The sequence below is a fragment of the Oncorhynchus gorbuscha genome, linkage group LG02 (genome assembly GCF_021184085.1).
Source record: "Oncorhynchus gorbuscha isolate QuinsamMale2020 ecotype Even-year linkage group LG02, OgorEven_v1.0, whole genome shotgun sequence".
Taxonomy (NCBI): domain Eukaryota; kingdom Metazoa; phylum Chordata; class Actinopteri; order Salmoniformes; family Salmonidae; genus Oncorhynchus; species Oncorhynchus gorbuscha.
In genome coordinates, this window is record NC_060174.1 from 14,045,126 (window position 1) to 14,066,957 (window position 21,832).

The 21,832-nt window shown below is 44.7% G+C and overlaps 2 protein-coding genes across 4 annotated transcripts; both read right to left on the reverse strand.

Moving 5' to 3' along the window:
• Positions 1-1,436: 1,436 nt before the first annotated feature.
• Positions 1,437-10,510, reverse strand: LOC123997540 (cytochrome P450 2J4-like). Of its 2 annotated transcripts, none has more exons than XM_046301904.1 (10): positions 10,369-10,510; positions 9,873-10,093; positions 9,309-9,474; positions 7,684-7,833; positions 6,881-7,041; positions 6,549-6,725; positions 6,164-6,302; positions 5,674-5,861; positions 5,370-5,511; positions 1,437-3,156 (listed from the first exon to the last, which is right to left on the reverse strand). In XM_046301904.1, exons 2-10 carry the CDS (start codon positions 10,068-10,070, stop codon positions 2,981-2,983), a joined length of 1,497 nt encoding a protein of 498 aa, XP_046157860.1. In that variant the 5' UTR covers positions 10,071-10,093; positions 10,369-10,510; the 3' UTR covers positions 1,437-2,980. The 2 variants fall into 2 exon arrangements, with proteins under 2 accessions (XP_046157860.1, XP_046157851.1); XM_046301895.1 differs by having other exon boundaries at positions 5,674-5,859; positions 6,123-6,302.
• Positions 10,511-10,586: 76 nt separating this feature from the next.
• LOC123997552 (leukocyte elastase inhibitor-like) lies at positions 10,587-21,294 on the reverse strand. Of its 2 annotated transcripts, XM_046301916.1 has the most exons (7): positions 21,166-21,294; positions 20,797-21,055; positions 20,331-20,468; positions 19,995-20,112; positions 19,733-19,875; positions 19,233-19,397; positions 10,587-11,253 (listed from the first exon to the last, which is right to left on the reverse strand). In XM_046301916.1, the coding sequence occupies exons 2-7, from the start codon at positions 21,046-21,048 to the stop codon at positions 10,810-10,812; spliced, it is 1,260 nt and encodes a 419-aa protein (XP_046157872.1). In that variant the 5' UTR covers positions 21,049-21,055; positions 21,166-21,294; the 3' UTR covers positions 10,587-10,809. The 2 variants fall into 2 exon arrangements, with proteins under 2 accessions (XP_046157872.1, XP_046157881.1); XM_046301925.1 differs by lacking the exon at positions 20,331-20,468 and having other exon boundaries at positions 20,797-21,204.
• Positions 21,295-21,832: the final 538 nt, after the last annotated feature.

A 21,832-nucleotide genomic window follows, 5' to 3' on the forward strand; every position in this document is an offset into this window, starting at 1 on the left:
TGGGCAAGTTGCTGCAGGGTGTGCAGAGATGTTGGCTGGGGTAGGGGTAGCCAGGTGGAAAGCATGGCCAGCCATAGGAAAATGCTTATAGAAATTACCCTTAATCGTAGATTTATCGGTGGTGACAATGTTTCCTATCCTCAGTGTAGTGGGCAGCTGGGAGGAGGTGCTCTTATTCTCCATGGACTTTAGAGTGTCCCAAATTTTGAGGGAATTAGTGTTACAGGATGCAAATTTCTGCTTGAACAAGTTGGCCTTTGCTTTCCTGACTGACTGTGTGTATTGGTTCCTGACTTCCCTGAACAGTTGCATATCGCGGGGACTATTCGATGCTATTGCAGTCCGCTACAGGATGTTTTTGTGCTGGTCGAGGGCAGTCAGGTCTGGAGTGAACCAAGGGCTATATCTGTTCTTAGTTCTGCATTTTTTGAACGGAGCATGCTTATCTAAGATGGTGAGGATAATTACTTTTAAAGAATGACCAGGCATCCTCAACTGACGGGATGAGGTCAATATCCTTCCAGGATACCCGGGCCAGGTCGATTAAAAAGGCCTGCTCACAGAAGTGTTTTTAGGGAGCGTTTGACAGTGATTAGGGGTGGTCGTTTGACTGCTGGCCCGTAACAGATACAGGCAATGAGGCAGTGATCGCTGAGATCCTGTTTGAAGACAGCGGAGGTGTATTTGGAGGGCCAGTTGGTCAGGATAACATCTATGAGGGTGCCCTTGTTTGCAGATTTGGGGTTGTACCTGGTGGGTTCCTTGATGATTTGATGATTTGACTTCTATTTCTGACTCAGATCGCGCTGCAAGTCCTGCCCCTCCCATCTACTCATTGGTTTATAGAAGCAGGTACCCACGTGCCATCTCCCCGGTATCTTATTCGTGCCATCTCCTCATTGATAGGATGCAGCATCATCTGGATATGTATGCAACAAAAGTTCAACATTCACCTTCTGTTACCATTTCCGTCAAGCCGTCTACACATACAGTTTGACTCATACGTTCGATAAATCCAACTTATGCGTCAATCACACCAACAGCGTCGTTGCATTTTGGTACACCAGAATTACATTCTGAAAACACTGCATTTACTTTGCAGCATTGCATTGCAGAGGCAGTTGCAGTGCATTTGGTGTGGTGCATACAGTGGATTTATTGAACATATGTGTCAAACTGTATGCATAGAGGAGGGAGCAGAAGGTGAATGTTGAACTTTTGTTGCATACATATCCAGATGATGCTGCATCCTATTTTGAGCAGCGTGTTCAAAGAGTTATGCACCACACCTAACGCACTGCAACTGCCTCTGCAACACAATACTGCAAGGCAAACGCAGCATGTAATTGGAAATGAATGTAATTCTGATGTACCAAAATGCGATGACTTATAAGGGCACAGAGCGAGACCCAGTTGCAGACATGGGAAGCAGACGGTTTGAGTCTCTTGATATTTATTATAATCCAAAGGGCAGGCAAGAGAATGGTCGTGGACAGGCAAAAGATCATAAACTAGGTCATCCAGGAGGTACAGAATGGCAGGCAGGCTCGAGGTCAGAGCAGGCAGTATGGTAAGGCAGGCTGGTTCAGAGTCAAGGGTCAAAACTGGGAGGACTAGCAAAAACAGAAATAAGGAAGAAAAAAACCAGGAGCACAGAAAACCACACTGATTGATTTGACCAGACGAACTGGCAACAGACAAACAGGACACAGGAATAAGTACCCAGGGACTAATGGGGAAAACAGGTGACACCTGGAGGTGGGTGGAGACAATCACAAAGACAGGTGAAACAGATCAGGGTGTGACAATGACGCTGTCGGTGTGTTCGAAGTGTAAATCATGTAACGCTAATTCATTTAAAAAATATTTTGTCAGTATACCATGAAGAATAAAGGGATATAGTTCACAAACTGCATAAGAAACTGCAGTCTATAGCATTATGTTCACACAATGAAGTACAGTAATTAGCTAATACTGATTAAGCCCTGAATGCTGATTGGCTGACAGACATGTTATATCAGACCGTATACCACGGGTATGACAAAACATGTATTTTTACTGCTCTAATTATGTTGGTAACCAGTTTATAATAGCAATAAGGCTCCTCGGAGGGTTGTGGTATATGGCCAATCTACCACGGCAAAGGTCTGTGTCCAGGCACTCCGCGATGCGTAACACCAGCCCTTAGCAGTGGTATATCGGCCATATACCAGAAACGTCAGAGGAGCCTTATTGCTTAAATCTACCCTCCTGTCTCTCCTCCAGGTAAACTAATGTGCCTGGGAGAGAGCTTGACCAGGATGGAGCTATTCCTCTTCTTCACCTTCATACAGAGGTTCTTGTTCTCCATGCCGCCCAGAGTGAAGCCTGTGATGGGACGACAACTTTGGCATCACCCTGTCACCCGTTCCCCATGACATCTGTGCCACCCCGCACCAATGAGAGGACACGGATCCATTGAGATGGTATGGTTTCTTCACGCCACAGTAACAGTTAACATAATTACATGAGATTTTTCACTCATCATCAATAAGCTCATAATAATCATACACCCTGTTTTGGGAAGTAAATAAGTAAAGTAAACACATTTTGTATATAATGACTTCCAGAAATATAATTTCCAGTAAAAAAAATTAAGAAAGAATTTGAATGCAATTCTAATACACCACTCTTACAATATAAACATCGTGATGCACCAGCTGAATGCTGGAATTCTCTCTCACCTCTACCAAATATTTTCTCAGTTAGAGTACAAAATATTTTAGACAGGCTTGACAAACAATGCTATTTATCTTCATCAACCAGTTCATGCAGGGCCTAGTCCTACACAAATTCATATCAATCGTATTTTCTTGATTCCTCACATCCTCCCTCCTCGTCTCCTTCTCAAGGCACATTCCTCCAATGTATTTTGAGAAGGAGGCAAGGAGACAGAACACAAGGACTCAACTAAATACAATAGAGATTCACCCAAGGTGTCTCATCGAGGCAAGGCACAGATTTTGAAGGGCTTTGGTCCACTGGTGATGCCCACCTGGCCCTCCAGGCCCAGCTCCCAGCCCCGTGGAGGTGTGAAGGTGAACCTCTGGAGCAGAAAGGTGAAGAACAGAAACAGCTCCATCCTGGCCAGCTGCTCCCCTGGACACATCCTCTTACCTGAGAGAGAGTAGAGCACACACACAGATACCTTTAACATGAGGATGGAGTGTGTGTGTGTGTGTGTGTGTGTGTGTGTGTGTGTGTGTGTGTGTGTGTGTGTGTGTGTGTGTGTGTGTGTGTGTGTGTGTGTGTGTGTGTGTGTGTGTGTGTGTGTGTGTGTGTGTGTGTGTGTGTGTGTGTGTGTGTGTGTGTGTGTGTGTGTGTGTGTGTGTGTGTGTGTGTGTGTGTGTGTGTTCTCCATTCTTCCACCCTCCGTGTCTTGGCAGAATCTATGGAAAATGAAAACCCGAACAATTCTGTTTAAAGACCCTGCAGTAGCACATTTGATTTTGAACAACCATTTCTCTGGTAGGGAGGATTGAAGGAAGATAGCTTTGTGATACACGTTTGGGAGACTAATTAAGGGTTTCTGTTATGAATTAACAGTAACATTTGACATTTTAAAGGGTAATAGAAACAGAAAGTACATCTAAGCAAAGAGATGTATTCAATCCACTAATACTAAACATGTGCATTTAACATTAACACATCTCTACATTTAGTATTTTGATCATTGACAAGGTTTATTTGAGCTATGGTCAGCGCCATTTTAAATTGCCATAGTAACGACTGACGCCAGTGCCTCACTGGCAGGAATCATCAAATTGTCTGTGGTCTTGAGGCGTCATTGCATTTCGGCACACCAGAATTACATTGATTTCCAATGAAACGCTGCATTTGCCTTGCTCCATTGTGTTGCAGAGGCAGTTGCAGTGCTTTCGGTGTGGTGCAAACGGAGTGGTGCAAACTATACTGTTACTAGCTGCCTAGTGTAGTTACCATTCCTTTCCAATAGATGGGAGCAACAGCTAGTTGAAGTCACTGCTCTAGCGAGAGGGACACGGGATTAGTGTGTGTTGAGAGTTATTTTATAAGCAAGTTTCTGGTTAAGCTTGAACCTGTTGTTATAGTGGACAAGCTAACCAATACTATTTTTTACAAAAGGTGCAGGCAATATGTCTTTAAAAAAGGATAGATTTACTAAATTAACTGGTTTTATTCAAACTATGTTAATGCCTATGCTTCTGGGTATGCGCGCCTTAGGGAAGAAACGACACACACCGTACACCTCGTCTAATTCTCCCTTGTGCCCATAGTGTGAACTGGCGATAAACTGCCAGCCTGTATGGTAAGCAAGTGTAACGGATGTGAAACGGCTAGCTTAGTTAGCGGTGTGCGCTAAATAGCGTTTCAATCGGTTACGTCACTTGCTCTGAGACCTTGAAGTAGTAGTTCCCCTTGCTCTGCAAGGGCCGCGGCTTTTGTGGAGCGATGGGTAACGATGCTTCGTGAGTGACTGTTGTTGATGTGTGCAGAGGGTCCCTGGTTCGCGCCCGGGTATGGGCGAGGGGACGGTCTAAAGTTATTCTGTTACATTGATGCTGTTGACCCGGATTACTGGTTGCTGCGGAAAAAGGAGGGTGAGTGTAACGGATGTGAAACGGCTAGCTTAGTTAGCGGTGTGCGCTAAATAGCGTTTCAATCGGTTACGTCACTTGCTCTGAGACCTTGAAGTAGTAGTTCCCCGCGGCTTTTGTGGAGCGATGGGTAACGATGCTTCGTGGGTGACTGTTGTGTGCGGAAGGTCCCTGGTTCGCGCCTGGGTATGGGCGAGGGGACGTAAAGTTATACTGTTACACAAACAAAATCATTGAAGTTTGTCTGATACCGAAATTAAATCACAATGTATCTATGAGCACGCCCTGTTATTGGTTAGAATGAGATTTCATAAATCATGATGCTGTCTGCCATTATTAGAACTCCGGTCGTCTAATCGATGGTAAATGTCTTACCATCGCGCTGGTGAAACACATCGTTATAAGATACTGATTATATATTGTAACGACCCTCGGTTTATGAGCATGGAAATCAACCTTGCCACACGAGCATGCTTTTGTGGCACAGTCGATAGCGCGCCAGTCCTCGGACTAGAAGGTCAAGGGTTTCATTACAATATATTGAGCACCTAACCACTACTGATATTAAACTTACATTATTTCATTCTCTGTAATAAACTAATTCTCAGACTCGGAGCTACTCTGTAAATTTAGCTATTTTTGGGAGTTCCAAAATTCTCTCCTGCCAGTGATGCATCAATGCTAATATGGCGATGTACAGTTCCAATTCTAGTGTTTCCATTCCCCTTTAAACGCATGTTCATAATACATTACCTATAGAAAATGGGATAAAATTGTCTTTTTTGACAAATTTTCCATTTTTATCCAGGAAATGTCCAGGATTGAACTGGTTAGGGGTTGCATACTCATCTCTGTCCTGTAGGATTGGTTTTAACATTGGAAGCACCATCATTCCCTGTGCAAAACAGAAGAGTCAATTTGTCAAACATCATTGCCAGTAAAACCTTCAGTGTGAAGTCAACATGCACTATTGAACCAGCACGCATCAACTCAAACATTCAGTTGATCACGTACTTCAGCAGTAGAATCACAACATATCCATCGACCCTACACCCACCTTGGGCACTAGATAGCCCGCCACGGTGGTGTCCTTATTGGCCACTCTGGGAGGCGTGAAGGGGACGATGTTCCCAAACCTCTGGATCTCATGGATCACAGCGTAGGTATATGGCATGTCGGCTCGGTCATCCATTGAGGGCTGGCGTGCCGAACCTATGACCTCATCGATCTCCGCTTGCACCTTCTCTACGGACAGAGTCAGAATGAGGAAGTTAATGATTGGCTAGGACAGATGGCTGCATAGCGCATGCAATATAATGGATTAACAAAGCCATAAAACAAGTCATTTTCCTGGTAAACACTAGGCTATTATAACAGAGTATTGTTAGGGCCTGTTTACGCTTAGCGCCTATTTCCTGAACACAGATGAAGCCTAGTTCTGGATTAAAAAACATGCTCAATGAAAATGTTCTGTTGTATCTGGGAAACCAGGCATTTGAAACCAACATTTTTTAATACTAATAGATGTGTTCCTGCCAGTGTCACACTTTGAATGTCGGGGTACTTGGCCATGTACAGCATTGCCCAGAGAAGGGTGTTGGATGTTGTTTCTGTCCCGGCACCAAACAGATCCACCACGCAGTGCAGCAGGTTCTCCTCAGTGAAGCCAGCCGCCCCATCCTGATTCTGTAGGGGGAATGGTCATCAGGTGATGTTAAGTTGAGGGCAAATCATCATGCATTGTCAGGCTGTGGGGAGTTTGCTGACAAAGTCATATTAAACCACAAATGTACAATTTTCTTGACAAAATTTGCCCAAAATATGACAAACTATATTAACACGGCTATCGTAATTCTAAAGAAATGAGAGTAGATCACAGGGAGTAACTGTTAAAGATAGAATAGAGCTGAAAAGGTCAGGCTGTGGTATTACCTTCTCTATCTCTTCCAGGTAACAGTCTATGTAGTCTCTGGGGTTGGACGGGTTCCTGTCCTCTTTGTGTTTCTCTACTTCCTCCTTGATAAACTGCTTTATGGTACCAAGGTTGATAAAGGCTGATTGGTGCCTCCCAGGTAAATAGTGCAGCAATGTGGGAAACTGATTATACATCTGTCGAAAGAACATGAAATTAGCCTGAGATGGTAGATTTCCTGATTACAATGTGTGTCCTTGCAGATGCTGTGCCCTATAATTCACTTTGCCAAAGAGATACACTGATCACCCAACAGAGAATAGCAGACACGTCTGTGTCGTTGTAACCATACCCGTCCACAGAAGGTAGCAGGCAGCTGGAAAATGTCCTCAGAGCATTTCAGCATGTGTTGGAAGTGGTGGTCGTTGTATTCAAACCTACAACCAAACACCAGGGTGCAAACGATGTTGGCCACTGCATTGTTGGTGATGTCTTCAGGGTTAAAGGGCAGGCCTGAAACAGTTCAGAGGTTGGGTTAAAGTTGGTTGATAAATGAAGATGTCTTACTCAGACAGTTTAGACACAGATGGAACAATGAGCCAGATATTTCACCGGATGTATAAGTGAAGCAGCTGGTTGACTTTTCCAAACAAAAACAAATACGGTGATGAGAGGAAGCCCAGTGGCCATCAGTGGGAGATCATGGACTGAGATGGATTGTGGCCAACATTATGAAACATTTGATCTCAATACAGTTTTCTGTTCCAAAAACTAAAATCTGTTATGACCAGATTGGACTCAGTTTTGTAGATTTTACCCTTTGCAAAAAAAGGGAAAAAAAGTATTGTTTAGAACTAGTGCAAGGGTGAATTGAGTTATTGCACATGCACACTTCACAGAGTAGGCGTTCCCCAATGCTTGTTCATAGGATTCATTTACAAGTAGAGAGAGGATACCTTGATCAGAGACTGTTGGAAATTAAAGCTAAGAAACATCTGGACTTCACAATAGCAACGTTTTGGGTTTGAACGCCAGATAGCAATTAACAATACAACAACTAGCCATTCTGGATAAGAGTGCCAGTTAAACAACTGAGACTGTGGTTTATTTCCTGGTTTGGGCACCATAAAAGTGTAGCATAAACGCTGACTTCACCTCTCTCTGCCAAGTAGACATCACACAGGAAGTGGCTTTCCTGGAGGATGGAGGTCTCCAGAGTCTTCTTCCCCACTCCAAAGTATTTGAGTGTGGACACGGCAAAGCGCCTCTGCTGCCGCCACATGTGACCGTTAGAGGAGATCAGGCCTAGATAACCAACCGAGACATAGACAATGACAGAATTACTAAGATTAAATATAACTAAATAGGACCCAATATGATTGTGTGGTTCTGCCTGATGGGTCATTCTTGAATTGTGGTGGTAAATGCTTTCCGTTAACTTTGGCACCATTTTGTAAAAGCACAAAAACGTGACAAATAATACATCTACTGCTGTTATTTAATGTGAAACCCAATGTAAGTCCTTTATACTGAAAAACTTTTATTTTTATGTATTGTAGAAAATACTGAGGGTTAGCTAATTGGGGTGGCAGGGTAGCCTAGTGGTTAGAGTATAGGGGCGGCAGGGTAGCCTAGTGGTTAAAGGGTTGGACTAGTAAACGAAAAGCTTCAAGTTCATATCCCCGAGCTGACAAGGTACAAATCTGTTGTTCTGCTGCTGAATAGGCAGTTAACCCACTGTTCCTAGGCCGTCATTGAAAATAAGAATTTGTTCTTAACTGACTTGCCTAGTTAAATAAAGGTAAAATGTACTTGTCCCACTGGTGATATGTAGAAATGCTTTGGAGATATTATTTTGAATGCTAGACAGTGAAAAAAAAGTATTCATGTTCATCGTATAGAGGAGAATACATTCTTCTTTTAATAAAGAAAGAACACTAAACTAACAAAACAACCGTGACGCTATATAGAACGGACGAGTGCTGACATGCAACTACACAGACAACAACCCACAAAACCAAAATGGCAAGGATCCCCAATCAGAGACAACGATAAACAGCTGCCTCTGATTGGGAACCAATTCAGGCCACCATAAACCTACATTACCTAGACATACAACAACCCATAGATATACAAAAACCCTAGACAGGACAAAACACACATACCCACCCTGACCAAAATAATACATAAAACTTAGATAACTAAGGTCATAGATGACAATTAAAGATATTGTACAGATCAATAAAAACAAAGAAGGTTATTAAAACACTTTTTTTTACTAGCAGAATGTGTTTCCTTCAGTGTTATGTCATTGTTATTACCGCCGTGAAAATCACTGATTACAAAGATATACAGGATCTTGAGCATCATCTCAAGTGGCAAACTGTTAATGGGGGAGGGGTCTATATTAAATAAAATGATGTCATAAATGTGAGGATTCCATTGATCATGTGGTGTGTCTAAATCCAAAGCCTCACTTGGTGTCAATTTAAATAAAGAGAAACAACATTGTGAGCAAAATGATTAATCATATCACTTTAGTAAATGTTTTTTAAAGGATTGTGACCTCCATTCTATAAAATGTACCAAAAATGTCTCATTGGTGTTATTACTCTTACTGGTGGCACAATGTCATAATGGTCAAACTTATTTCAATTAATTAAACCAATGTTTCCCAAACTTGGCCCTGGGGCCCCACCTGGGTGCACATTTTGGTTTGTGTACCCGGGGGGGACCCAGGAGTTTGGGAACCCCTGCATTAAGCTACCATATTAGCCTACCCAAGCCTCTGCTTATCCTGTCGTTCAGGGGGTAAGATGGCCGATCGGTGAAGGCATCGGCCTGATCCACAAAGGCTTCCTTAAAGCCTCGGAGACCTGAGAGGAGCACACAGCGGTTCCCTCCACCCAGGTCTAGTGTAGTCACATCCCCGTAGGTCTCTACAAACTGTAGAAAACACACTTTAGTGAGCATGTCACACTAAGCACACTAATTACATCATAATTTATTCGATCGGTTATTTACAAAAGAAACAGATGATTACAGAATGACTAGATCCAATTGGTCACTGAGTATAGCATATTTTGTTCTTGTGGAAAAGCCTATGGAGATGTGGGGAAAAAAATGTGTTATCTAGAACCTCAAAGGGTTCTTCGGCTGTCCCCATAGGTTAACTCTTTAAAGAGCCCTTTTTGCATCCAGGTAGAACCTTTTTGGGTTCCATGTACAACCCTTTCCCCAGAATGTTGTACATGGAAAGCAAAAGACTTCAAGCTGTAACCTTTTTTTCTAAGAGTGTATAATTTGAGCAGTTACACACGACCTTATCTCTCACGTGTCCTTACCTTTTTAAAGGAGCCTATGTGGTCCTTGATGCTGATATTCAGCATATTCCCAACAAAAGGCAGGGGGAAGGGGCCTGGTGGGTAGTTCTTAGGCGGCAGATCATGGATGTACTTGGTCACCAACAGAACCAAGAGGAACAGGAGGACCCCCTTGGTATCGATCCACTGTCCCACCAGACAGACTAACGCCTCCAACATGGTGGAAACTCTCACTGAACTCTCTGGTAATGCGTACAGAGGCAGTAGAAACCCTGAGTATAAGTCTTTACTCTTAAGGCATGTATTAGAAGATCACATGTGGTCAGCGGACAAAACCGTAAACTTTTCTCTAGAATAAACAAGTCTTATTCTTTATTCTGTAAGAGAACATAAATCCATGGAGGACTGCAGTGATATAGAGCAGAGTTCAACAACTTCTAGCTTTCACAAATGTAAACACATTCCTTGCCTCTCCGGCCAAACCAATGAGGAAAAGGTTTCCTAAAATGGTACTTACATTTGTAGTTTTGTGTGACCCAGATGTCTCAGCCTGTTCAGACGCACTTTTACTGGGGCAAGAATTCAGTCTGGGATATTCGTACATTTGTTACGCAATAGCTGCACAATGAAGGTCTCTGTGATATGCTAGTTACACAAGGGAATATTTGCCTGCAATGTGCCAATACAGACTACTACATTCTATTTCCTAATATTTTCACGTGTAGACAATCGACATAGAGAAACTTTCACTTTATTATATCATTGATGATTTTCAATACATTAAATATCACAAACTATAAGCACGTGAGAGCTATATTACATAACAATACACAACAGCACTATCCATGTAGTAAAGGTCAAATCCAAACTCGGTTCACAAGATCAAAAATAATCAACTAAACTGTGAAGGGCTCTCTTGCATTACATAACATGTTTTTCAAAACATTATTTTCCCTTCCTACAGAAATCTTCCCTCGCTGTCACCCTCCTCAGGTGAAGAGAACCTGCCCAGAAACAGAATGGATTGGGTCTGGTTGTGTCTAATGAAGAAAATAAAGGGGTGGTCTGCCGTGAAGTAATGCATGTTACTGAAACCGTACATTTTGCCCTCTGCCCCTGTGGACGCGCCTGCCTCTGTGCCTCTCTCGTTCACGTCTACGAAGGCCTTGTGGGTTACATTGGATAGGTAGACTTCCTCTTCCATCGCTGCACTCATCCCAGATAGGTCTGCTCTGTCCTGGTCGAACACATCCACCATGCCCAGCGAGGCCAGGGGTGTGTTCAGCTGATAGTCCTCCTGCAGTTTAAACTTGGGGATTGAAACCTGGACTTTGGTCCTTGTGCCCATTTTCTGCCGTTTGGTCCACTTGTGGATCCTCTCCGGTGTCAGCTCTCTCCCCAGCTGTGTCAGACAGTGGAGAATGACAAACAGGGGATGATGTAACCACAGGAGGTTGGTGGCACCTTAATTGGGGAGGACGGCCATGTGGTAATGGCTGGATCGGTATACGTGGAAAAGTATCAACAACATCAAACACATGGTTTCAATGTGTTTGATTCCATTCACTCCGTTCCAGCCACTATTATGAGGCATCCACCCCTCCACTGGATATTAAACAGCACAACTCTATATTGGCGGTATATGGACCTTGCTGCCAGTCTTACATACAGTATGTTACGCATTTAAAAGCTAAGAAGAGATATCTTTTTGTAGTCAGTTTGTGGAGTAATTTGTTTTGTGACATATTACTTTCCAAGCAATTAAATGACAGCAGAGGTTTTCACTATATCTACATATGAGTAGAGGCTGTTGAGAGGAGGACGGCACATAATAATGGCTGGAACGGAGCAAATGAAAAGGCATCAAGCCATGTTTGATGTATTTGATACCATTCCACTGATTCCGCTCCAGCCATTATCATGAGCCCGTCGTCCCCAATTAAGGTGCCACCAACATCCTGTGCTTCATACTGGAAAAGTTGTGGATGTATGATCCACAGAGTATTGAACCATGGTCTTCCACGCAACACAAGACTAATAGTCCTCTGAGCTGTCGTGACTTGACTTTAACATTAATCTGAAGACTGTTATTTATCTAAATTACTGAAATATGTTTAATTGTTACCTAATTAAATTAATCATGTAACGAGTAGCTCATTAGGATCTGGGGCACCATGAGAGCGGTTCTTTAAAGAGTTACAATCTCCCCAATTAAACTCTAAAGGGTCTTTACCTATCACATCTATAAACAGTCAACTAATTAATCATAACCTCGTATCATATCGTCATTCTGAACAGTCGTAACCTCATTGCATCTGCAAAAAACACGAACCTTACTTCAGTACTACACAAATTGGTATATTTATTTACTAGCTAATTAAATGGTAAAAAACAGGTCCCTAGCGGAATGACAACAACGTGGCTGCTTGTTACAAAAGAGATGGAGAGAGAGGGAGAAAGGAGGACAGAGTCACTTAACATTGGAACATTCAGAAAGTACTCTCACATACAGAAACCATATACTTTGCACACGAACCGCCGCCTTCTTTGAGTAAGAAATCATATGAATGCATTTTCATGAAATGCCTTGGTTCGCCGGATCTCTCTCTTGGAAAGGGAGTTGGGCCTTTTCGCGGCACACTTGTAAGGCTCTGATTGTTCAAAAGAGTTCCAACAAGTCTTCTACTGTTGTTCTCCTCTGCAGTCATCTGGTATCTGGTGACTTGTCGTGTAGTCCTGAACAGAACTACATAGTTTATTTTTCTTCCATTTGAAGATGCTTCTTTGAACATAGGCTAGTCAGACGTGTAGATGGTTCCCAATGGGGTCATGAGAGTAGCGTAATATGATTGTTTGAGCAGAGTATTAGAATGGTCCTACTTAAATTTGCTTTCGAAGATACTTTACTTAGGACAGCTAATCAGCCATACCAGAGATTGTCCGGGAGGTGACTTTATCGTCTCTACCTCATGTTGAGATTCACAGTTCAAACCACTTTAAATGTGCAGCTGCAGCTTTATGCTTTTCTGGTCTAGTATGTTAATTTCTTGACTCATCATTTATACAGTTGTCCGTCAGGCTGACACACTCTCTGACCTCACTCTGGGGGCGTGACTTGTCACTTGTATAAAGTTTTATGTAAAATAATTATCTCTTATAGTTTCTCAAATCACATTCCTCTCTTAACAGAAACACTTTAATCATTTTTCATATTACATGCACAACGCATAGTATGGAAACTTCGTATAAGTAGTGAGTATATTTTCCAAGTTACAGTATTTCCTTCATAACATTTTTAATGACATCACAAAATAACAAACAAAATTACATTAGTGTTCTGTAGATCGCCTCTGACCTTTCCCCACGTTCTATGTTAGAAATATTGTTCCAGTATTTGCTTTTGAATGTGTTAGAGTTTCGTCAAGAAAGGTCTCTTGAAACAAAGGACATGCCTTGGTGAATATTGGAGAGGGAGACCTGAATCTTTGTTAGTTGAGAATAATCTGTTAATTGAATGATTAGAATATTCCGCCCTGAAACATATAATTGTATGGAATTGATTAGAATGTATGAAATCATAATCAATAAATGTGTAGTCCTAGTCAGAATTAGGGTAAAACAATATGTCTTTATGGTATTTTAAAACACAGACTGTCTGAGCTCGGTGCCGACCTGACTAGAGATTTGGGAGAGAACGGGGAGTATGTCTCAAGGACAAGGTCACTAATCTCTGTCGCCTGGGTAGTGAGACAGACAGTGTGTGTAGCAGGACATTCTGTGCGTCTGTTTGTGTGTATGTGTGTGCGTCTGTTTGTGTGTGTGTGTGTGGTTTGAATGTATGGGCGTGAGAAGTCAGTATAAAATGAAGGTCTTTGTATTGTGCACGCCAGAACGTTTCCGTGAATAAACCTTTTTACATTTACATTACATTTAAGTCATTTAGCAGATGCTCTTATCCAGAGCGACTTACAAATTGGTGCATTCACCTTATGACATCCAGTGGAACAGTAGTTTTTGACTATTTAGCTGTGTCACAAATATTACCGAAGGTGACTCCCCTTCTTGTTCGGGTGGCGCTCGGCGGTCGTCGTCGCCGGTCTACTAGCTATCGCCGATCTGTTGTTCTGTGTTCGTTTAGTTTTGTCTAATTGGTAGCACCTGTTTCTAGTTTGATTGTTAGGATAGGGTATATATAGTCTGTTTAGCCCGCTTCTGTTTCGTGCGGGCTTGTTCGTCTGTTTTGTTGGTTGAGTGTATTTTGTTGTATTTTGGGTTACACGCTGTCCGGTTATATTTCTGTTCATTTGTGTTTTCACTTTGTACATGTTGTGTTTCGGGACATTAAAGCGTGTTGTTTTTCCCACATCTTTGCTCTCTGCGCCTGACTCCACACCTCTTCACTCATAACAGTGACAGAAGCCCGCACCTCGATATGGAGTCAGCAGGAGCAGCGACCACTCCTCTTCCCACTATGGAGGAGAGAGTCCAACATCACACATCCATCCTCCATCGCCTAGGATCAGCGATGGAACGGATGATGGAGAGGATGGATCGTTGGGAGAGGAATGGTTTCCCTACTACTCCACCGACCCTCCCACCAGCAACTCTACCATCTGCCCCATCTGGATCCGGTTCCAGCGCTCTGCTCATGACGCCTCCGAGGAAATACGATGGAACAGCGACAGGGTGCCAGGGATTCCTGCTGCAATTAGACCTCTACCTGTCCACCGTTCGACCGGCCCTCTCAGAGGAGGAGAGAGTAGGGGTCCTCATCACCTGCCTGTCTGGTAGAGCCCTGGAGTGGGCTAATGCGGTCTGGAACGGGCCCGACTCGGCAAGAGACAACTACTCAGAGTTCATCCGCCGTTTCAGGGCCGTGTTCGATCACCCTCCAGAGGGTCGTGCGGCAGGTGAGAGATTGTTCCATCTGAGACAGGGGAAGAGGAGCGCGCAGGACTTCGCGCTGGAGTTCCGGACCTTGGCTGCGGGAGCAGGGTGGAACGACAGGGCCCTGATAGACCATTACAGGTGTAGCCTGAGAGAGGACGTCCGTAGGGAGCTGGCCTGTCGGGATACTACACTTGGTCTGGATGGACTGATAGACCTGTCGATCCGGTTGGACCATCTGCTAGCTGCTCGTGGACGTTCTGAAAGGGTCTTGTCAGTTCTACCTCCTGATCCTCCTGCCCCTATTCCGATGGAGTTAGGAGGTACCGCATCAAGGAGATCGGAGGAGGAAGCTCCTCCTGTACCAGTTGTGGCCGGAGAGGGCACACGTCTGGTCGGTGCTGGAGGAATTCATCTGGGAATCATGAGGGCAGGCAGAATACTCATCGGTCACCCCAGGTGAGTAAGCACCACACTCTCCCAGAGTTTCCTGTTGGTCACATGTTTCTATTAATTTGTTTCCTAAATTATTCTCCTTCTCTCCAGCATAAGGCACTGGTAGATTCAGGCGCAGCTGGAAACTTTATAGATCGCGGACTCGCTCAGAGGTTGAGGATTCCGTTAGTTAAAGTAAACCCCCCTTTTCCCGTGCACTCTTTAGATAGTCGACCATTAGGGTCAGGGCTGGTGAAGAAAGCCACAATTTCGTTGGAGATGATTATGCAGGGGAATCACAAGGAGCGAATTAGTTTGTTCCTTATCGATTCACCTGCGTTTCCAGTTATTCTGGGGATTCCCTGGTTGGCTATTCATAATCTTACGATTTCGTGGAAACAGGGAACTCTACAGGGGTGGTCTGATGAGTGTTCAGGCAGGTGTGTAGGGGTTTCCATCGGTGCTACAACGGTGGAGAGTCCAGACCAGGTTTCCACCGTGCGCATTCCAGCTGAGTATGATGATTTGGCTATCGTTTTCAGTAAAAAGAAAGCGACCCAATTACCACCCCATAGGCAGGGGGATTGCGTGATAAATCTCCAGGTTAACGCTGCACTTCCCAGGAGTCATGTGTATCCTTTGTCTCAGGAGGAGAAGGAGGCTATGGAAAATTATATCACTGAGGCTCTGGGACAGGGGTACATTCGGCCCTCCATGTCACCTGTCTCTTCGAGTTTCTTTTTTGTGAAGAAAAAAGATGGTGGTTTGCGTCCGTGTATTGATTATAGAGGTCTAAATTCCATCACAGTGGGTTTTAGTTACCCACTACCTCTCATTGCTACGGTAGTGGAATCATTTCACGGAGCTCAGTTCTTCACTAAACTGGATCTCAGGAGTGCTTATAATTTGGTGCGTATTCGGAAGGGAGATGAGTGGAAAACTGCATTTAGTACTACGTCGGGCCATTATGAGTATCGCGTCATGCCATACGGTTTAAAGAATGCTCCAGCTATATTTCAATCCTTCGTGGATGAAATACTCAGAGACCTGCACGGACAGGGTGTAGTGGTTTATATTGACGATATTTTGATCTACTCCGCTACACGCACTGCGCATGTATCTCTTGTGCGTAAAGTTCTTAGACGACTGCTGGAGCATGACCTGTATGTGAAGGCGGAGAAATGTGAGTTTTTCAAACAATCAGTTTCCTTCCTGGGTTATCGTATTTCTAGCTCTGGTTTGGTAATGGAGAGTGATCACGTTAAGGCCGTGCGTAATTGGCCGACTCCGACCACGGTAAAGGAGGTGCAGCGGTTCTTGGGATTTGCTAATTACTACCGGAGGTTTATCCGGGGTTTTGGTCAGATAGCTGCCCCTATTACCTCACTGCTGAAGGGGGGACCGGTGCGTTTACAGTGGTCAGCAGAGGCGAACGGAGCTTTTCATAAGTTGAAGGCGATGTTTATTAAAGCGCCGGTGTTGGCACATCCGGACCCTTCTTTGGCGTTTATAGTAGAGGTGGACGCATCCGAGGCTGGGGTTGGAGCTGTGCTCTCACAGCGTTCGGGTGTGCCACCGAAGCTCCGCCCCTGTGCTTTTTTTTCTAAGAAACTCGGGCCAGCGGAGCGGAATTATGATGTGGGGGATAGGGAGTTGTTGGCTATGGTTAAGGCCCTGAAGGTGTGGAGACACTGGCTTGAGGGGGCTAAGCACCCTTTCCTTATCTGGACTGACCATCGTAACCTGGAGTATATCCGATCAGCTAGGAGAATGAATCCTCGTCAGGCAAGGTGGGCCATGTTTTTCACCAGATTTAATTTCACTGTCTCATATAGACCAGGTTCCCTCAACACTAAGGCTGACGCGCTGTCAAGACTTTACGACACTGAGGACAGGTCCATCGATCCTACTCCCATCATTCCGGCAGCTAAGCTGGTGGCACCGGTAGTATGGGATGTGGACGCGGACATCGAGCGGGCACTAAGGGGGGAACCTACGCCTCCACAGTGTCCGGAGGGTCGTAGGTACGTGCCGCTGGCTGTTCGTGATCAATTGATTCGATGGGCTCATTGTCTACCCTCGTCGGGTCACCCAGGTGTTTATAGGACCATGAGAGGTCTTGAGAGGAAGTACTGGTGGCCCACTTTGAGGAGGGATGTGCGATTCTATGTTTCCTCCTGTTCGGTGTGCGCCCAGAGTAAGGCTCCTAGACACCTGCCAAGAGGTAAATTACAACCTCTTCCCATTCCACAACGGCCGTGGACCCATCTTTCGGTGGATTTTCTTACTGACCTTCCCCCCTCTCAGGGTAACACTACTATCCTGGTCGTTGTGGATCGGTTCTCTAAGTCCTGCCGTCTTATCCCATTGCCCGGTCTCCCTACGGCCCTACAGACTGCGGAAGCTCTTTTCACCCATGTCTTCCGGCACTACGGGGTGCCCGAGGATATAGTTTCTGATCGGGGCCCCCAATTTATCTCCCGTGTTTGGAGAGCATTTATGGAACGTCTGGGGGTCTCGGTCAGCCTTACCTCAGGGTATCACCCGGAGAGTAATGGTCAGGTGGAGAGAGTCAACCAGGAGGTGGGTAGGTTTCTGCGGTCGTATTGCCAGGACCGGCCAGGCGAGTGGGCAAGATATATTCCCTGGGCAGAAATAGCCCAGAATTCACTAAGCCACTCTTCTACCAACATGTCACCATTTGAGTGCGTGTTGGGGTACCAGCCGGTCTTGGCACCGTGGCATCAGAGCCAGACTGAGGCTCCTGCGGTGGAGGAGTGGGTACAGCGCTCTAAGGAGACCTGGAGGGCAGTCCAGGAGTCATTACGCCAAGCTAGTATAAGGCAGAAGAAGAGCGCTGACCGTCACCGCAGTGAGGCCCCCGTGTTTGCACCTGGGGACAGGGTCTGGCTCTCGACCCGTAACCTGCCTCTCCACTTGCCCTGCCGGAAGCTGGGTCCGCAGTGTATAGGGCCATTTAAAGTCCTGAGGAGAATAAATGAGGTTTGTTATCGATTATCACTTCCTTCGTATTATCGTATTAACCCCTCATTTCATGTGTCTCTTCTCAGGCCGGTGGTAGCTGGTCCCATGCAGGAGAATGAGGTACCGGAGGTTCCTCCACCCCTCTGGACATCGAGGGGTCCCCGGCGTACAAGATACGAGCTATTCTGGACTCGAGACGCCGGGTGAGAGGCTTGCAGTACCTCGTCGACTGGGAGGGGTACGGTCCGGAGGAGAGGTGCTGGGTTCCGGCGAGGGATATTCTAGACCCATCCATGTTGAGTGAATTTCATCGCCTCCGCCCGGATCGCCCAGCGCCTCGGCCTCCGGGTCGTCCCCGAGGCCGACGTCGGCGCGCTGCGGGAGCTGCGCGTCAGGAGGGGGGTACTGTCACGAATATTACCGAAGGTGACTCCCCTTCTTGTTCGGGTGGCGCTCGGCGGTCGTCGTCGCCGGTCTACTAGCTATCGCCGATCCGTTGTTCTGTGTTCGTTTAGTTTTGTCTAATTGGTAGCACCTGTTTCTAGTTTGATTGTTAGGATAGGGTATATATAGTCTGTTTAGCCCGCTTCTGTTTCGTGCGGGCTTGTTCGTCTGTTTTGTTGGTTGAGTGTATTTTGTTGTATTTTGGGTTACACGCTGTCCGGTTATATTTCTGTTCATTTGTGTTTTCACTTTGTACATGTTGTGTTTCGGGACATTAAAGCGTGTTGTTTTTCCCACATCTTTGCTCTCTGCGCCTGACTCCACACCTCTTCACTCATAACAGTGACAAGCTGGGCCTCCGTCTGTTTCATTCGACCAGGATCTTACAAATTCTGGTTTGCAGACTGAGAGTAATATAATTAAATTGGGTTATGTACCTTGAGAACATAATTCTCTTATCAATCTTCTCCCCTTGATTTACGACAGGACGTGAGTTGTTAATCACCACTAGCTCTTTCCTTCCTCTGATTGAAGTTATTCATTGCATACCTGATCTGACCTATTTAGATTCTCATGGATAGTCATGACAGAGCTAAAGGCTGGGTCAACAGTGGTTTTGGCTACACCTACCTCCAGTAACTGGTCAGGGTAATTGGAATCTGCAGGCAGAAGGAAGAACATGCTCAGCTCCTCCCCTTTATATGGAAGCTCCAGGATTTGGAGTTTGAACTGGGGTATGTAGTTGTATGGTAACTTCTTGACTTGAACCATCATCTGCACCTGTCTTTTCTCATTCTGAAACCACACAAAAGAGGCAGGGTCATACATTCAATAATCACACACAGTACAAATGACCATAGATTCTGCCAAGACACAGAGGGTGGAAGAGTGGAGAACAAACACACACACACACACACGCACGCACGCACGCGCGCACACACACACACACACACGCACACACACACACGTAATCAAGAACCATGTTTAAGGACTGTATTTCCACAAGTTTTATGGCTTGAACAATTGGTGGGGCTGGTTGCAGACAGTGGATTTTCCACACTGATTTCAGAAGTATGTTTTTATGACTCAAATGGAGTCATGGAGATTTTCAGACACTGTAGTTCTCTCACCTCATTGACTTGAAAGGTGTGTTCCATGGTATCAGCTTCATGGAACTCACTTATCCATTGTGCTTTAAAGTAGACTGCATTCACAAGAACCAACCTGGTCATGCTGCTTAGAGTGCCAGGTTTCAACATCACTTTAATTTTATCTGTAGATAAAGAACACAAATAATTAACGGATCCAACTACTGAAGTTGGAGCAGACACATCCTTACATTAATGTACAATAGTTAGATTTTACACTCCTGATTTACACCAGTCATCTTACTGTCAGTTTTCTTTTCCACCCAGCTGTTGATTTGTGCTCTGGACTCCTCTGCAGCCCCTATGAAGTCCATAGCCTTCAGCTCTGCATGGTAGAACTTCTGTGTGGCTTCAATGAACTCCTAGAGGAAGCCTAAAGAGTCACTAAACTAAAGCAGCTAAGCGTTTTACCAAACAGTCTAGAGTAGAATATTTCCAATGGTCATGAATTTATTTCCTATATTTACACAATTCTCAAGTTAGGGGAAAGAGGAATGGCAACATTTGCAAACAAGGCAGTGATATTCAGTAGGGTTACTGCCTGCTGCTAGATATTTGGGAAGTAGCTGGTCTAACTCACTGGGAAGAAGTTGAAAGTCTCTTCTCCACACAGGCAGTTGACCAGTTTCAATTGGTATGAAGCTGAGGGTTTGTTGATTTTTGAGCCGAGTTTTTGAAATTCAGAGTGGACATCAGGGGCAGTGTCGAGACACAGGGTCTAGGAATAGTAGAATGAGTGAGTAGTATCTCCTACACACACTTACCAGGTTGAGTGCTGTGGCAAAGACAGACAGGGCTGGTAAATTATTATATACACATAGAACAAAATTGGTTGCTGGTGTGTGTGTGTGTGTGTGTGTGTGTCTGTGTGTGTGTGTGTGTGTGTGTGTGTGTGTGTGTGTGTGTGTGTGTGTGTGTGTGTGTGTGTGTGTGTGTGTGTGTGTGTGTGTGTGTGTGTGTGTGTGTGTGTGTGTGTGTGTGTGTGTGTGTGTGTGTGTGTGTGTGTGTGTGTGTGTGTGTGTGTGTGGGTGGGTGTGTAGGGCTACCTTTGCCATCTGTTTGGCGGTGTCTCCTTTGGCCCCCAGATAGACCATGGCCAGAGCTGAACTGATGCTCAGAGGGGAGAAAAATATGTTTCCATCTGCATGGTTTTCACTCAGTGTACGGTAAAGGTCCAGAGCAAACGCTGTGTTTGAGTTCCGAACAGTGGATGAAGGGTTGGTGAAAGGTATTGCCTCACCGTCTTTGGACTTATTTGGACTTTGTTGCCGAACGCAGCCACTGAAACCAGATCCCATCTCAACTCTGCGAAGAATTATGGATGAGAAAGGCTACTCATCCATAATTGTTGTAATGACAGATGTCTGTCTGTAAACAATAGCTGGTTGCGGGAGAGATAAATATAGTCTACTTACATTGGTGTTTGTCGTTGCTCTGAAACCCCTTTTCCTTCTTCCGTTTATTGAGGACACTTCTTTTCTAAGTGGGAGTGGTTGCAGGAGAAGGAGATGAGGATGTGGTTTCACTTTTCTCATTGGTTCCCTCTCCCATCGACTCTGTGTCAGTATCATAATCCTGGTTTAGTTACCACTTTACAAGCTATAGAAATAGGCCTCATTGTAAATATACATGTATCTATGTGGGTCTTACAGGCACTAAATGGTATTTTGACCAACCATATCAGATCTTTCCACTTCAGATCTTTTTCAAAGCTGATCTGATTTTCTATTCCCAAAACTAGATTATGAACAAAGTTGACTAAGTTTTGTAGGCTTTACCCTTTAAAAGTTTATTAAAACCGAGTTGTTTAAAGGACTACAAATGGTAATTGAGTTTTTGCACACACGCACTTCAGAGTAGGCGTTCCCTAACGGAATTATGCAAATACATGCTAGAACGCGCCAATAGGATCTCTCAGGCTCGTACTTGACTCTGCCCCCCTTCTTGCTTGTTTTGCCCACTATGACTCATTTGTTCCCATTAGAAACGACAGGTTGTGGTCTATCTTGGTTGAGCTATAAACATCTTTGGTCGGGCGTTGCCAAGATGTACACTCGTTTGAATTATTAAATGGCGACATCA